General features: G+C 39.3%; 1 protein-coding gene across 3 annotated transcripts in view; it reads right to left on the reverse strand.

The window, feature by feature from the left end:
- parvb (parvin, beta) overlaps positions 1-16,912 on the reverse strand; it is a 137,347-nt gene that overhangs the window by 2,258 nt on the left and 118,177 nt on the right. For all 3 annotated transcript variants that reach the window (XM_056272581.1, XM_056272583.1, XM_056272582.1), the window contains exons 2-11: positions 15,194-15,283; positions 12,785-12,855; positions 5,323-5,425; positions 5,062-5,202; positions 2,487-2,602; positions 2,339-2,400; positions 2,204-2,223; positions 1,828-1,889; positions 1,674-1,742; positions 1,498-1,599 (exon numbers count right to left, since the gene is read on the reverse strand). In XM_056272581.1, the coding sequence (XP_056128556.1) occupies positions 1,498-1,599; positions 1,674-1,742; positions 1,828-1,889; positions 2,204-2,223; positions 2,339-2,400; positions 2,487-2,602; positions 5,062-5,202; positions 5,323-5,425; positions 12,785-12,855; positions 15,194-15,283 (836 nt within the window). The remainder of the gene's footprint in view (positions 1-1,497; positions 1,600-1,673; positions 1,743-1,827; positions 1,890-2,203; positions 2,224-2,338; positions 2,401-2,486; positions 2,603-5,061; positions 5,203-5,322; positions 5,426-12,784; positions 12,856-15,193; positions 15,284-16,912) is intronic.

The raw sequence follows: 16,912 nt of genomic DNA on the forward strand, positions 1-16,912 counted from the left end.
TGAGTCTGATATGGTGTGATGTGGTCTGATGTGGACTCGTTGAGTCTGATATGGTGTGATGTGGTCTGATGTGGACTCGTTGAGTCTGATATTGTCTGATATGCTGTGATGTGGTCTGATGTGGACTCGTTGAGTCTGATATTGTCTAATATGCTGTGATGTGGTCTGATGTGGACTCGTTGAGTCTGATATGGTGTGATGTGGTCTGATGTGGAATCGTTGAGTCTGATATGGTGTGATGTGGTCTGATGTGGACTCGTTGAGTCTGATATGGTGTGATGTGGCCTGATGTGGACTCGTTGAGTCTGATATTGTCTGATATGCTGTGATGTGGTCTGATGTGGACTCGTTGAGTCTGATATTGTCTAATATGCTGTGATGTGGTCTGATGTGGACTCGTTGAGTCTGATATGGTGTGATGTGGTCTGATGTGGACTCGTTGAGTCTGATATGGTGTGATGTGGCCTGATGTGGACTCGTTGAGTCTGATATTGTCTGATATGGTGTGATGTGGTCTGATGTGGACTCGTTGAGTCTGATGTTGTCTGATATGGTGTGATGTGGTCTGATGTGGACTCGTTGAGTCTGATATTGTCTGATATGGTTTGATGTAGTCTGATGTGGACTCGTTGAGTCTGATATTGTCTGATATGGTGTGATGTGGTCTGATGTGGACTCGTTGAGTCTGATGTTGTCTGATATGGTGTGATGTGGCCTGATGTAGACTCGTTGAGTCTGATATTGTCTGATATGGTGTGATGTGGTCTGATGTGGACTCGTTGAGTCTGATGTTGTCTGATATGGTGTGATGTGGCCTGATGTGGACTCGTTGAGTCTGATATTGTCTGATATGGTTTGATGTGGTCTGATGTCGACTCGTTGAGTCTGATATTGTCTGATATGGTGTGATGTGGTCTGATGTCGACTCGTTGAGTCTGATATTGTCTAATATGCTGTGATGTGGTCTGATGTGGACTCGTTGAGTCTGATATTGTCTGATATGGTTTGATGTGGTCTGATGTCGACTCGTTGAGTCTGATATTGTTTGCTGTTGAGGTCTGATTAGGTTTGCTGTTGACTTGTTTAGTCTCATGTGATTAGTATGTTGAGGTTTTAGTCTGATGTGGATTCATAAAGTCTAACATGGTCTGATCCAGTTTAATTAGGTATTCAATAACAAATCATCAAACTACATCAGATCCCACAGGACTTCATGAGTCTACATCAGACTCATGAGACTTAACAACTCCACATCAAACCATATCAAGACCCAATCAGACTTCATTAATACGATTCATGGTTTGATGTGGTCTGATGTGGATTCATGAAGTCTGACATGTCTGATGCAGTTTAATAAGATATTTAAACTAATCAGACCTCATCGAACCGCATTTCAGTCTAATCGAGCACAATAAGACTTCATTACACCCTAACAGAACAAATCAGACCGCATCAGACCTCACCAGTCCACATTAGACCATCCTACATCACACTTACCTTCTGTTCGAAGCTTTCTGGCGTGAGGTAGAAGTTGTACAGTGGCACAAAGTAATTTTCCAACAGTCCCATCAGCAACACCAGATAGACACCATCTGCAAACTTCACACACAAGAGGTTTAGAGAAGGTTTTGATCCGTGTGAGAGTTACAGTAGTTAACAGATGATGTTCATACCTGTGATTCCAGCTCCGTCACCTCCAGGTTCAGTTTGTTCAAGTGTTTATTCACAAATGTGATCAGCGACTGAGAAAACAAACATTGAAGGTTCATTTTGGATAATCAGCACCATCACACAGAACTTCTTGTCCCGTCCAGAATGGCTTCTTACAGTTTTCACTACGTTCAGTTTGTCAGGTGCGTGATCCAACAAGGTGTCGAAAGCATCACGTTCTGCGAATGACAAAACAAAGAAACTGTTTGGGACTAATAAAAATAGAAAACAGACAAACCATCAAAATCCAGCAAAGACCAGCTCCTAGTTTCTACCTCAGGTCAGGTACATGTGTACATTTAGCTGGTCTAGATGGTTTATTTTCAATCTGTTAGACCACCATGGCCAAGCAGATTAGAGCTAGTAAACCACTGTGAACTAGCTATCATGTGCCTAAAAAACTAGTTGACCTCCTTAAACTGGAATGCCTTGGATTTTCCAGCAGGATATTGATCCTTAAGAACAACATGAAAATGTGTGTGAAAATACCCACCTGACTTTCCGATCATCATTCTGTTGAAAACAGTGAACAGAAAGTCCGCATCAGATCACACACTTAAATAAAAAATGTATTTTTTCATGTAATAACCATCTTTCATCACTAGATGTCCACATTGAAGCTGCTTACTCTGTTGTGGTACTTGTGAGTTGTTTGGTCACATGAGCAGTCTGCAGGATTCCCTCTTTTTTCTGAGACAAAAACAAACCTGTGCAATTAAGCGGAAGGCATTTGATTATATAACGTTCAGTTTCACACTTTAATGAGGTCCTCGTACCTTGACCACGATCACCTGGACGGACACATGCTCAGGTAAGCGGATGGGAGCTGCATAGTACATGGCGAGCGCCAGCAACAGGTACACGATGGACACCAGGCTCTTAGAGTGGATGGCTGAGGAAGAGACAGACATAATCAACAACACAATTCTTTATTTTTGATCATGTATTAAAAGATGACCAAAATTGACCTCCTTTACTTTCTTTTGCACAATTCATCAATGCTTAAAGGCGATTTGTTTCAGAAACATTTTTTGTTATGCTGGTTGAAAGTCTCTTCACATCCTGATAGCAATCACTAAATTTAGTCGTCCAGATGTAATTATATATGTATAGTTATATATGTATATAGTTTATACAGTCGTGCTCAGAATTAATGGCACCCCTGGTAAATATGATCAAAACTGTCTGTAAAAATAAATCCGCATCGTTTATCCTTTTGATCTTTCATTCAAAATATTGGCAAAAATCTAACCTTTCATTGAGGTAAATGAATTGAAAGTGAGGGGGAAATCACATTATGAAATAAATGTTTTTCTCCAAAACACGTTGGCCACAATTATTGGCACCCTTTTAATAATTACTTTTTGCAATCTCCTTTTGCTAAGATAACAGCTCTGAGTCTTCTCCTATAATGCCGGATGAGTTTGGAGAACACCTGACCTGAGATCAGAGACTATTCCTCCATACAGACTCTCCAGATCCATGTTGGTGCTTCTCCTCTTCAGTTCTGCACTGATCAGGTCAGGGAACTGGGACGATCATGGCAGAAGCTTCATTTTGTGCTCCGTAACAAATTTTTGTGTTGATTTTGATGTTTGTTTTGGATAGTTGTCCTGATGGAAGATCCAACCACTGCCCATTATAAGATTTCTAGCAGAAGGCGTCAGGTTTTGATTTTTTATCTGTTGATATTTGATAGAATCCACGATGCCATGTCTCTGAACAAGAAGTCCAGGACCTCCAGCAGAAAAATATGCCCAAAACATTAAAGATCCAACGGTATATTAAATTGTACACATGGGGTACTTTTTACCCTTGTGTGCACCAAACCCATCTAGCGTGTTTGCTGCCAAAAAGATATATTTTTTAGTTTCATCTGACCAGAGAACCCTGTGCCATTTGAAGATCAAGTCATGTCTGACAACTGGATCTGCTGGAGTTTGTTCTTGGATGAGCGAGGAGGATTTTTCTTGAAACCCTCCCAAACAACATGTGGAGATGTAGGGGTTGTTTGAATTTTTTTATAGGCTTTCTGACCCCTAGACTCAAGTAATCTCTGCAATTCATTCAATCCATCTGTGATCCTTGAAGAGTCTTTGGCCACTCAAACTTTCCTCCTCACCGTCCATTAAGGCAATATAGACACACGTCCTTTTCCTGGCAGATTCCTAACATCTTTAGTTGATTGGATCTTCTTAATTATTGCCCTGATGGTCAAAATGGGGATTTTCAACGCTTTAGCTATTTTCTTACAGCCACTTTCTATTTTGTGATGCTCAACAATCTTTTGATGCACATCAGAACTACAGGTGAAACTCGAAAAATTTGAATATCCTGCAAAAGTTATAATTTTTGATGATTATGGCTTACAGCTTATGAAAACCCCAAATTCAAAATCTCAGAAAATTAGAATATTACATGAAATCAATTTAAAAAAAGGATTTTAAATGCAGAAATGTCGGCCCTCTGAAAAGTATAATCATGCATATTTATATAGTTATATATACTAAATATATTAGTTTCACCTTTTAATTTGAATGACTGAAATACATGAACTTTTGCATGATATTCAAATTTTTCGAGTTTCACCTGTATATTCTTTGGTTTTACTCATTGTGGTGGATGATTAAGGGAATTTGGCCTTTGTGTTTCCTCAGATTTAAACTTCATGTGAAACAAGAAGTCATGGCTGGACAATTTCATGTTCCTAGTCACCCTGGTGTGCTAAAAAAGGTAAACATTAATGGGAATATACTTCAGAGACATTTTACTCGTAAAAAAATTCTAGGGGTACCGGTAATTGTGGCCAACGTGTTTTGGACCATAAAATGTTCGTCCAATCATTGAATTCGGTCTGAATGCACTGATACATTGTCCTACCTGCCTGTCAATGTATGCATTTCATGCTATGCCGAGTTAGACAGACGTCAGTCACCGAGCGCCGAGACTGAAAGCAGCCTTTTACAGTTCCTCCTGAACCAAAACAATGAGCTTATGCTGCGCTCACGCAATAACTACTGTAAATTATGAAGAGATGGAAAGTATTGTAATGTTATGTGCTTTGAGACATGAGGTAGGTTTGATGCCGTCTCTCGTGACGGTTTTTTTTTTTTACCAGGTGATGTCCCATTGAGATATTCAAATCTCTTTTACAAGGGAGCCCTGGGTTTTTTTGTTTGCTCCCTGCATGTGTTTCGGAGGAGGCGTGGGTTTGGAGAGGCTCTGAAGGAAGGGTGGGATCTTATGCTTTAGCTAGCTCGCTATTGCCAGCCTCTCCGAAAGTTGCCTACCCTACCTTTGATTTATTTATTTTCCGGTTAACTGTAAAAATGTGCGTCTTTCAGCGCTCACAGTCGACACTCCACTCCGTGTTCCACTCCAGCGGTCTGAGGACGCCATTAACAGCTTCCAGAACCGTCTGCAGTTTCTGCTTCTGCCCGATCTCTGACTGCGTCACCTCCGCCACATTCAGCTTATTACCCGACAGCTTCTCTGAAGGAGGCCACACACACAGAACATCCTCATTAGCACCACACTTAAAACGTTTGGCACCATAACAAAGGTGCAAAAAAGAGGAGAATCCTAAATATAAAGTTCTTGTCTTTGTCCTACCAAAAAGTTTCTGCAGCACCTGTCCATCATACAGATCTTCTTCAAGGTCTTTTACGATGATTCGGTCCTCCTCCAGTTCACTGTTGATCCAGTCAATGAGAACCTGAGAGGAAGAGTTTATAAAAAGGTCAGTGAGTAGAATGATAATTATGCTAAATGGGCGTGGCTTAGAAACGCTGTGTCATAAATGACGTCAATGGTGGGGAAAGAGTTAATTAACTACATGTGCTTACTATAGGGCTAGGGTTAAGATGTTAAATTATCATTAACTAAATGATGCCTTGGCAACTACCTAAATATGGGTCACAGTTTATTTTAAGGTGCACTTGTTACAGTGTAAATATAAATTTAAGTACTGAGTAATATTAATTAACTACATGTACTTACTATAGGGTTAGGATTAGGATTAGTTGCATGTAATTGTGCATAATTTATAGTAATTACTATAGAGACTACATGCAACATGCAAGACACTGTAAAATAAACAAAGGACATTGCACAATAACAAGGACATTGTAAAATAAAGTGTCACCAAAATATAGTACTAAACTGACCAAAACTAAAACTATAAAAAATAAATTGAAGCTATATAGAAATATTTAATAAAAAAAGAAAAATGCTATTAAAGCGCAAAATAAAATTACTAAACCTTTAACAAATAAAAAATAAAAGCCACTTCAAAATACTACGAAATACTATAATATGATATAAATAATATTAAAATAACACTGGCTTGAGGGGTTTGAGGCAAGCGTGCCGCACAAGCCTTCAAAAGTGAAGCCAAAACATCTCGATCGCCCCCCGGTGACCGGTCCTAGTATAGGTCATAAACCCCGCCTCCCCATGTTATTCAACGGGATGTGAGACCAACTAAATAATTAAATTACACTTCACATATCTTTTTTCTAAAGATAGTTTCTGTCATTTACTGTAGTTTCTATCACGTTGATGTAATTTCAAGTGTTTGTTTTTAAAATAAGTTTGTTTTTAGTTAGTTATTTGATGCTATAAAAACGGTGCTGTGACATCATGATTGACAGCTGTGATTGACAGGTTCTCTGTGTGAAGTAGTCACTGAAGCACCAACGGACTTTTTTTCATAATGTTGACTATGTGGTTAGTAGTTGTATTTACCTTATTTTAACGAGGTACTGCAATCAGCAGACATCATTGGAGAGGAACGGAGCAGACAAGGCCACTTAAGAAAAGTGCAGGGGCGTGTGCTTACGATTGATCATAGATAGGGGTGTCCCCGACAAAGGATTTTCATAGTCGAATCAGATTCGTCAAGTCCTGCCTATGGTCGACCAATAGTCGAATCATGTGTGTGGTGTTGGGGAGGGGGCGGGGCTTTAACATTTTAAAGCCGCGATGTACAGAACATCACACAAAAATATAGAAGAAAATGTATAAAAACATTTTGGATCAATAAAACTAAGAAATAACATAAATAACTGCAGAAAGGCCACACTGCAGATAGGATTTGCATTTCACATGCAAATCAAATTAAATCGGCTGAATTGCCTGTACGAGCATGCTCTAAGTAAGCCTACAGCGCAACATCGATGCACTGAAAAATAATCAACAATTAAGAACACAATATACATTTATAGTAAATAAAAATACAAAACTAAATAAGTCAGAATCAAGTCACAAGAAGCAGAACAAATGTGTGCAAAATGCCTAAAGTGCAGGGGAACACATATTCAAAACACAAGTCACAAATAGTTAAATTAGATCACCCTGAGTGATCAATTAATAAAATTAAAATAAAGAAATTATTAAAATAACGAAAGTATGTTCAGGATTGTCAACTTTGTATTTTTAACTGCAGAAACAACAATAAACGCTAAACTGGAGCGGCAGTCTTTTTAGCTAAACGTGTTCACAGTATCCAAAAATCAAATTAGAACCGGCTGAAATGTTTATAATCACTTGTACCCATACCTGATCGAAAAAACAAAATCCAGTCTTTCACTCGGCCTGTGTCCGTTTGAGTCTTTTCAAATTGTGTGCGCGGATTAAATAGCCTACATTCTAAAACGCTTAACGTAAAAAACGCTTAACGGCGTTGACCTAAAACTGTTATATTAAAAGAGCAAATTCTGTACACACCTTATTAATAAAGCATACTATATAGCCTACAGAAAAGCAGATGAGCCCAGAATATGAACGCAACGCGTTTTAGGCTACGTTAAGCATTTTCCTCCCATAGAAAACCGTTAAAGAAAAAGCTTTACGTGACTTTCTATAGGAGAAACGCGTGCGTTCATATTCTGGGTTAATCTGCTTATCTGCACATAGTTTCTTAAGGTGTGTAGCCTACTGTGTACATACATTAAGCACGTAAAAGTGCCATTTAAGCGTTTTAAAAGCTTTTTTTCACGTTAAGCGTTTTAGAACGTCCCGAGGAAAACCAACCTGTTAACTTTGGCCGGCAGAAGTGCGATCATGGTTTTCCTGATGCTAAATCCAGCCTTGGAGAATATCCTTTCTGATGGTGTGCATCTTTAGATTTTCTTATCCCAGACATTTTTAAAGATTTAAATCCCTGCCGACAAGACGCTCCTCTGTCGGTCACGGATCGAAAGTGAAACTTAAATCTGTCACGGGGGTTTGGATTTATTCACGCACGTTAAAAAATATTTATTAGCTTCTTTCTTTGCACATTTTATTGACAGCATTATCATAATAGGCTGTATATTAAGGTATTGACAGAAAACCAGTAGTTCTATGTGAAATCAGACATGAGCACACTCATATAGCCAAAATGACATAATCCTCGTTTAATAACACATCTCCGAAGATTCGACCGTGAGATTGGTAGTCGAATCAGGCTCCTCCTATCGAAGCATCGAATCTTCGACTATTCGGGGTCACCCCTAATCATAGATATGACGATTGATTCAGCGAGAGTGGGGGCGGGGCCTTTCCTGCTCACGACTGCGCATGACTGGTCCCGAAAACGCTACTGCGCAGACTCAAGTTCCAATATGTCAGCGCCATATCGGGACGCTGGCGTCTTCAGTTCTCTCCAATGGAAAAGAGCGGAGGGGCGTCGTCCATCTTTTTTTACAGTCTATGGTTTGAGGTAATAGCTAAAACTGTAGAGGGCGCTGCATGCTCTCCAAACAGACTTAGGTTATTGTCTTCATCTACCCTTTCTGGGAGATTTCCACATCATCTATTCAGAGATGTGAGCAGGGGCGTCGGACTGGGGGTAAAACCAGTACTGATTACCAGGGCCCCAAGGGGAGAGAGGGCCCTTGAAAAGTCTGGAACATATTTTATTTTACCTTGATATTTTCATTTCCTAATTAAATTTCATAACGAATGTCAGATGAAATGTAAAGTTAGTGTATTAACTAAATAACTTGGTTGATTGATTGATTGACGGTCTTATGGTCCCACCCCTTGCTAATGCGCCAAATGGTTTAGTCCATCTGCACGCATTTTGTAAATGTTAGTTGAGCGGCATCTCGTTGAGCGCTGAAGAAATGTCTTTCTCAAAGAAAGCTAAGTCAGGCCACCAAAAAAGAAAGGAAAGACAGGAGAAGGAAAGAAAACAAAATGAGGGGAAACAATTGGTTACTGACTTCTTTTCAAAGAAAGGTGAGCACAAACCAGAACACGAAATTTATAGTGCTAAACTGCTTGAATATCTCCGCGATCGTTAGTGCTAAAAATGAACTGAGACAACCCAATGAAAGAGCAGAATTTTTTTAATTTGTCTAGTTTCACTGTAGCTACAGAGCTACCAAGCTACCTATGAGTGACACTGATTAGCCTATTATTGCTAATCTTAGATATTATAGCCTATTGATTTAAAATTAAACATGTTTCAAATTAGGCTATTATAATGAAGTTTTGTATGCAAACAGCATTATTAGTGTACAGTTTATTTATTTAGCCTTTACCTCAGATTACATGTAGGCTATAACCAAATTATCATCTGAAAATGTATGTTCTGGCAGAAAAACACTTTCAGATGATAATTTGGTTATATGTAATCTGAGGTAAAGGCTAAATAAATAAATTGTACACTAATAATGCTGTTTGCATACAAAACTTCATTATAATAGCCTAATTTGAAACATGTTTAATTTAAAATTAATTGGCTATAATATCTAAAACCTAGGCTAAAACCTAGGCTAATAATCAGTGTCACTCATAGGTAGCTTGGTAGCTCATCTGTAGCCACAGTGAAACTCGAAAAATTAGAATACCATGCAAAAGTTCATTTATTTCAGTAATTCAACTTAAAAGGTGAAACTAATATATTTTATTACATGTAAAGTGAGATATTTCAAGCCTTTGTTTGATAATTTTGAATTACTGAAATAAATGAATTTTTGCACAATATTCATTTTTTTTTAGTTTCCCCTGTACATATAATGTCAACATTATTTTTATGTCAGATTTAGTAGAAGCAGATCTTAACATTGTGAAACATGGCCCTCAGTTTCAGAAACTGTCACATCAGAGAGTGGAGTAGCAACAGACCCTTCATCCTCCTCTTCGGATTTGAGACCAGGTGAGCTATTATAGTTCAAAATTAAAGCAAACCATTTTGTTTAGCCATTTTGACTGAAAGCTGTTAAGTCAAGTGACACTAACATCGTAGTGTGTTTTATTATATTAGTTAATAATTAGGATAAGAGGTTAATATCTAATGTATTCTTCGTGTAGAGAAAGATGATAGAGAAGATGTGATTGAGGATGATGGTGGAAGTGAAGAGAGCAGGGAGCGTGAGTGTTGTTCTGAGCACAGTGTGGAAATGAGAGATAAGGAACTGGAAAGTAGGCAGAGCAATTCAGACCAGTTTTTGCCAGAGGATCCAGGATTATGGCCAGATAAATTGACGAATGATCAGAGAGACACCATAGTACGCAGGCTAGCAAGTAAAGGTACAGAGAAAACAAACAAAGTGCCACCTAAAGATATGGAAGGGAAACCATTTCCCATTTATCTTGAATTTGTAAAGTCAGCAAACGGGCGTGAAAAAATCAGAAGAGACTGGCTTATTCATAGTGAGAGTGCAGAGGCTCTATATTGCATCCCATGCCTTCTGTTCTCTCATGAGCTGACAAAGCCGTCAAGAAGTGCCCTGAACAGCAAGGATGGAGTTAAATTAGCACACATTAAATGGCAAAGAATGTACAACAAATTGCCAGAACATGAGACAAACATGCCTCATAAGCAGTGCTATGTTAAATGGAAAAGCCTTCAGCACTCATTACTAGCAGGAACTGGAGTTGATGGTCACCTTCAAAGACATCTACTGGCAGAAATAGAGAAGAATAGGCTGATTCTACAGAGGCTTTTGCATGTGACCCTTCATTTGGCATCACGAAACCTTGCATTCAGAGGCAAAAATTCTAATTTAGATGATGTCCACAATGGGCATTTTCTTGGCACTTTAGAGTTGTTGGCATATTATGATCCCATTTTACATGAGCACTTGGAAAAAGTAAGGGAAAAGAAGAAAGAGGGGTCAAGGTTAACACACTATCTGAGTCCTGAGACGCAGAATGAATTCATTGAGCTCTGTGGCAAAAGAGTGTTGAACACTATCCTGGCAGAAAGAGAAGCTGCAATTTACTTCTCAGTGATATGTGACTCAACACCAGACATCTCTCACACTGAACAAAATGTGCTATTGTTGAGATATGTACATCAAGATGTAGAAAGTGATGTATGGAAGATAATCGAGAGATTCTGTCTATTTGAAGACTTTTATAAAAAGACAGGGAGGGAAATCTCTGAAATGATTCAGGCAGTATTGCAAGACATGGGCATACCATTAGAGGACTGTAGGGGACAGGGTTATGACAATGGAGCCAACATGTCAGGGAAAGTGAAAGGCGTGCAAGCTCAGATTTTAAAACAAAACCCGCTTGCTACGTACTCCCCCTGTGCTTCCCATACCCTTAATTTGGTGGGTGTACACGCAGCTCAGTCATGCCCTGAGGCCTCAACATTGTTTGGCAGTGTTAATCGCCTTTACAATTTCTTTAGCGCTAGTCCAGAGCGATGGGCAATCTTGAAGGAAAAAACTGGATGCTCTCTTCATCGTCTCTCTGACACTCGATGGGGTGCCCGGATTGCTGCGGTACGAGTCGTGACAACTCACCTCCCCTCTATTCTGGTAGCACTACAATGTGTATTAGACACATGCAGCCTTACAAATGATGCCAAGTCTGAGGCAAAAGGTCTAAAAAAATATTTCAACACATTTGATGCAGTTGTTCTACTCACTGTGTGGGTAAAGGTACTACAGTGCATGGAAAATCGTAACCTGGTTCTTCAGGCAGGGGATATTTCTTTGGACATTGAGGCTGCAAACATCAAGGCACTGCAAGAGGAAATAAAGGATCTTCGTTGTGAATGGGACTCACTCCTTGCCGAGGCCTGCTTAGTAGCCCAAGCCATGGAAATCCCTGCTCAATTTCAGGGTGAAGAGAAGCGGAAACGGAAAAGGAAATGTATGCCAGATGAGAGTCAGGAAGATGAAACTGAAGAGAATGCTGCAACTCTATTCAGAAACAAGGTATTTTTTGTTGTAATGGACAACATAATCAGTGATTTAAGTGCAAGGTTCCAGACCACAGCCACAATATGTGAAACATTTGCACCGATTCTGAAGTTTGCAGATATGTCAGAAGAAGAGATAAAAGTAACATGCCGGGCTCTGACAAGAATCTACCACAAAGACCTCACAACTGAATTTGAGGATGAAATGCTGCACCTGAAAGCAATACATAAGGCCACATTTCCTCATAATCAGTCCCCTCTTCAGCTCCTTAATGACATATACAAGCTGCAGCTACAGAGCATTTTTGGACAAATCTGTATTGCACTGAGGATTTTCTGCACCCTACCTGTCACTGTTGCTGGTGGTGAACGGGCTTTCAGCAAATTGAAATTTGTTAAAAACTACTTGAGGTCAACAATGTGCCAGGATAGGCTCAACAGTCTTGCTCTTCTCTCCATTGAAAGCCAATTGGCAAAAAAAATGGACTTTCAGGACCTCATCAATGACTTCGCCAGCAAAAAAACACGCCAGTGGGCATTTACTGGGGAATAAACTTCAGTATAAATCATACATTTGAGGAAGCTTTAGCATGCAAGCAATAGAATTTGTTTCATTTTGACTAGTGACAAGTTTTGTTTTAAAACTGACAAGTTTGTGTTTTATTATGAATAGAGCTTTTTGTTAATGTACAAAACAAAAATGGCATGTTTAAGATTTCATTTATGCCTAGAAGTAATAAAGCATATTAAAAATAAATGTTCTCTCAAGCAAAAATCATTTAAGTGACTGTAGACCAGACTATGTGGGGTGGGGTGGGGTGGGCGGGGCGGGACGGGGGCCCATAAGGACTGCCTATGCATAGGGCCCGGGATCTTGTGCTACGCCCCTGGATGTGAGTGTAAACAGTCAGAACATGTGTTTTCTACCTTCTGCAGGTCTTTGAAATTGAGGTCTTCTCTGGATGTAGGGTCTAGAATGGTCCTCTCTGCATTTTCCTCTGCAAAAATCACAGATGAAAGAAGAAACTCTTCAACACTCTCATAAACACACGGTGTTTAACAGAGAATTCTGCTGGATCGTCCTCTAGAGCGGTCTTGGGTGTGGGGGAACTTCTCCAGCTGTGTGACTCAGAGTGAGCAAGAGTCATGGAGGAAACGAGAAGTGTCCTCCACACCCAACACCACCACAAAATTAGACTTGGGGAGTTCAACTTCTTAGTAATGCATTTCTCAAGGGCCAGCTTCACCTAATACGGTTTCTCTTGAAATTCTTAAATAGTGCTGCATTTATTTACCTTTAAATAGGTAAATGTGTTTTTAAATAAAAACTGTAAATATTGCTGCAGCGATGACGTATTTTTTAAAGCTCAAAACCTGGAAACAAGCATTTTAGCACTTCTGCTTCCATCATCCTGATGTCATGGGTTTTTTCTGTGTATGACTTAAAATACATCAATATTTTTTTTCTTGTCTTGAAAAAGGTGGTTGCTAACAAGTGGCTAAAATGGGACTACAGAGCTTGTCGGAAACAAACGTCATAATTCTAGGGGCGGCAGTGGCTCAGTGGTTCATGTAGGTTGTCTACAAACCAGAAGGTTGGTGGTTCAATCCCCGGTTCCACCTGGCCAAGTGTCGAGGTGTCCATGAGCAAGACACCTAACCCCGGCTGCTCCCGACGAGCTGGATGGTGCCTTGCATGGCTGACACCGCCATCGGTGTATGAATGAGTGAGTGAATGGGTGAATGTGAGGCTATGTAAAGCGCTTTGGTGGCCATAGGTCTGTGAAAGCGCTATATAAATGCAGTCCATTTACCAATTCTATTCATATTATCAATATAATATTAAAGGTCAAAATTGTACGGAAACTGAAAGAGTTGTTGGAAGCTTAGTGACTGTGACATTTAAGTCATGCAACCGTAGTGTAGTTCGTTTGTGTCCTAAATCGCCCCCTATAGCCTACCCTTAAATAGGGCATTATTCGAGGGAACAGCCATTTGTAGTGGTGTCCGAAACCATAGTGGACATTATCGATCCCACAATGCACCGCAATAATGAGTGTACAATTGATGTACGCTCAACCATAAGACATATAAAATAAATATTTTATGTATATGCGCTCAACGGCTTGAGAATACCCATAATGCACTGTGAGTGTCGCGAGCTGAATCAGAGAATGTCTAATTGAAGAGAATTGGCACTGTCTGGTTACTTCCGGTTACTGGACTGGCTGCAGTAACACGTCTCTGTCCATGCGGGGGCGCTCGCAGGCGAGTGCAGAATGAATGGGAGTCTATGGGGTTTCACCCCCAGAAATCCACTTTTCTCAGGATGTAATTTTTTGTCAAGTAATCTGAAAGTTGCATTCAAAAGGGAGGGCTAAGATAATACACTCAGCTGAAAATTGCATTTTTAAGTTCACTTATCTGTTCTAAAAATCCGTTCAAAAATGTGATGACGTCACATAATAGCAGAATGCTAGCGTGTTCCGGCCAACAACGGCCTAACCTGTTAGAAATCGAAAGGACATAAGTACTCGTTCATTCGACTTTTGGCCTATAATCTATATTGAACTTGCGGAATCAACAATAAAATCTATGTTGATTCAACGACAAGCAGGAGAAAGAGATACATTTAGCCGTTTAGCTCCATAGACTCCCATTCATTCTGCACTCGCCCGTGATCACCTCCAGTGGAATTCTAATGGAACTGCAAACAAGATGATACACAATGGGGCTAATAGGAAGTGCCAAGGCTCTCCGTTAGACGGGCTCTGGCTGAATGAATTCTCGTGTCTGAACAGAAGATGGCGCCGCATCTGAATCATCCATCCATCCGTTTTCCAAACCAATATCATACAGGTATAAATGCCTTCTTAATTGATTATTAAAATGTTTAATTAAGGTTTATACATGCTAAAGAGAAAGTTCAAGATAAATCTTTTCATTACTACTGGAGCTGCCAGTTTGCTTAGACTCAAATGATTATTAAACTGATTATTAAACAGCAGAAACTATTCAAAAGCGGCAGCCCTTCCGACACACTCAGTGTCTGAATTCACTCACTCGTTTTCAATCACTCCCATGGCGATTTCGGACACAGCCTGAATTTAGCTTTTTATTTCTGCTGATTGTGTTTAGGCTTCAAAATTCATTAAACTTGTGTTAATTCCTGAAGATTACTATGATAATCGTTAACCATAATCGTTTCAAAAAACTAATCCAAAAGCCAATGGAAAAGTCCTATTGGGTTTTTGTCGGGGAATACGACCACACGACCTCTAGTGGAGGAAAGAGACGTTACATTGTGTTTAATGGATAATAGGAGCGAGGCGTTACCAAGCAGGGTGTCCTCGGGGAGCAGCTCCGGGCCGCCGGTTAGGAGGGGGGCGTTGATGGCGTTCTTGCCCTCTTCCTGAAGGTCACTCACTAAAGACACAAAAAGAAGAAGAATAAAGTGTCATAAGCACCATATTTTCTGGGATATGTACCATGGTAATACTATAAAAGTACCTTGGAGTATCATGTAAACACCATAGTGTATGAATATAGTAATATTATGGTAAATATCAAGCAAGGTACCGTGGTACACAGTAAGGGTTTATACGGTTTGAAGGAAATATATGTGATGCGCAGAACGGCTAACGTCACGTACAGTAAATCATCGCCATGTCAATTAACTGATTAGTGTGCAGTAATTAATCAGCTGATTCATGAGAGACTCGTTCTCTTCCTCCTTCAGGTAATTACAGTTCATTTATTCAGTTGAGCTGTAACTTGACATGATCTCATGCTATAGTGAACATCTTCAGTTTCGAGCACTTCCTCTACAACAGAAACATTCATCAGGGTCAAATCCAAACATATCTGACTTCAGAAAGAGTTACTCCTGAGTCAAACCACACACACACAGACACACACACACGCGCGCGCTACTGCAAGAGCTGCTTTTTACAGAAATTAATGGTTTTATTCAACAATGATGCATTAAATGGATCAAAAGTGACTGTAAAGACATTTATTATGTTACTAAAAAATGATATTTCAAATAAATGATGTTCTTTTGAACTTTCTATTCATCAAAGAATCCTGGAAAAAAATCCACAAAAATATGAAGCATCAAATCATCATATTTGATGATATACTCCATATAAGAATAAATTACATTTTAAAATAGTCAAATAGAATTACACTGATTGTGATTGTTTGCGAGAAAGATAGACGTACATCGCTAATATTATAATATATTATATTAGGCTGCTTGTTTTTACTGCTAGTTAAAAAAAATCAGAGGCTCTTAAAAGTGTGAAATGAACTTATTTTTCCTGTTGACATCGCAAATCAGGATCGAAAGACACATTCAAATCGCAGGAAGTCCTGTGAAACGACCATTGCGAAAGAGTTATTTTAGTATCGTATTGATTTTATATTTTCTGTTTTCATTTTTAATTTAGCGAACTTTTTGCTAAATTTGTTGTGTTTGTCATTTGTAATAGGCAATTTTTTATGTCAATATGGGTTTTATTTTTATAGTTTTGGTTTATTTAGTTGTTGTTAATCTGTAATTGAAAATTAGAAGTGTTGCCTTGGCGACTAGCTGAAACCACAAAAAAAGGTTAGGGTTTTTTTTCATATTTTAATTTTCAGTAATTTTATCGGCAGTAGTTGGCGATGTCACTTTGTAAAGAAACACACACACCTATAGACTGAACATGTAATATGCATGCGCATGATGTCACCGTTTTCATAAAAATTCACGTTTTTGTAGTTCACACAGACACAATAACGGTATAGTTTTCTCAAACAAAAAAAGTTTGCAATTCCTGTCCCCTAAATGATGTTGTCGTGAAAATGAACAGACAAAAACGCATACAAAGTTTTCTGTTTTTAGCTGAAGTGTCGTGTAAACGGCCCCAAAGAGGCAAACGCATCAGCCGTTCATGTTCTCAGCCCTCATGTAAGCACACACACACATCTGAGGTCCACAGGGACAGGTCTTCATCTTCATCTTAGCCTACAGAGAGCACTGCATGATCTCGCGCACAATCTGCACTTCCT

The sequence above is a fragment of the Rhinichthys klamathensis genome, unplaced genomic scaffold (assembly GCF_029890125.1).
Source record: "Rhinichthys klamathensis goyatoka isolate OS25496 unplaced genomic scaffold, OSU_Roscu_1.1 h1tg000341l_1, whole genome shotgun sequence".
In the NCBI taxonomy this organism is placed as follows: Eukaryota; Metazoa; Chordata; class Actinopteri; order Cypriniformes; family Leuciscidae; genus Rhinichthys; species Rhinichthys klamathensis.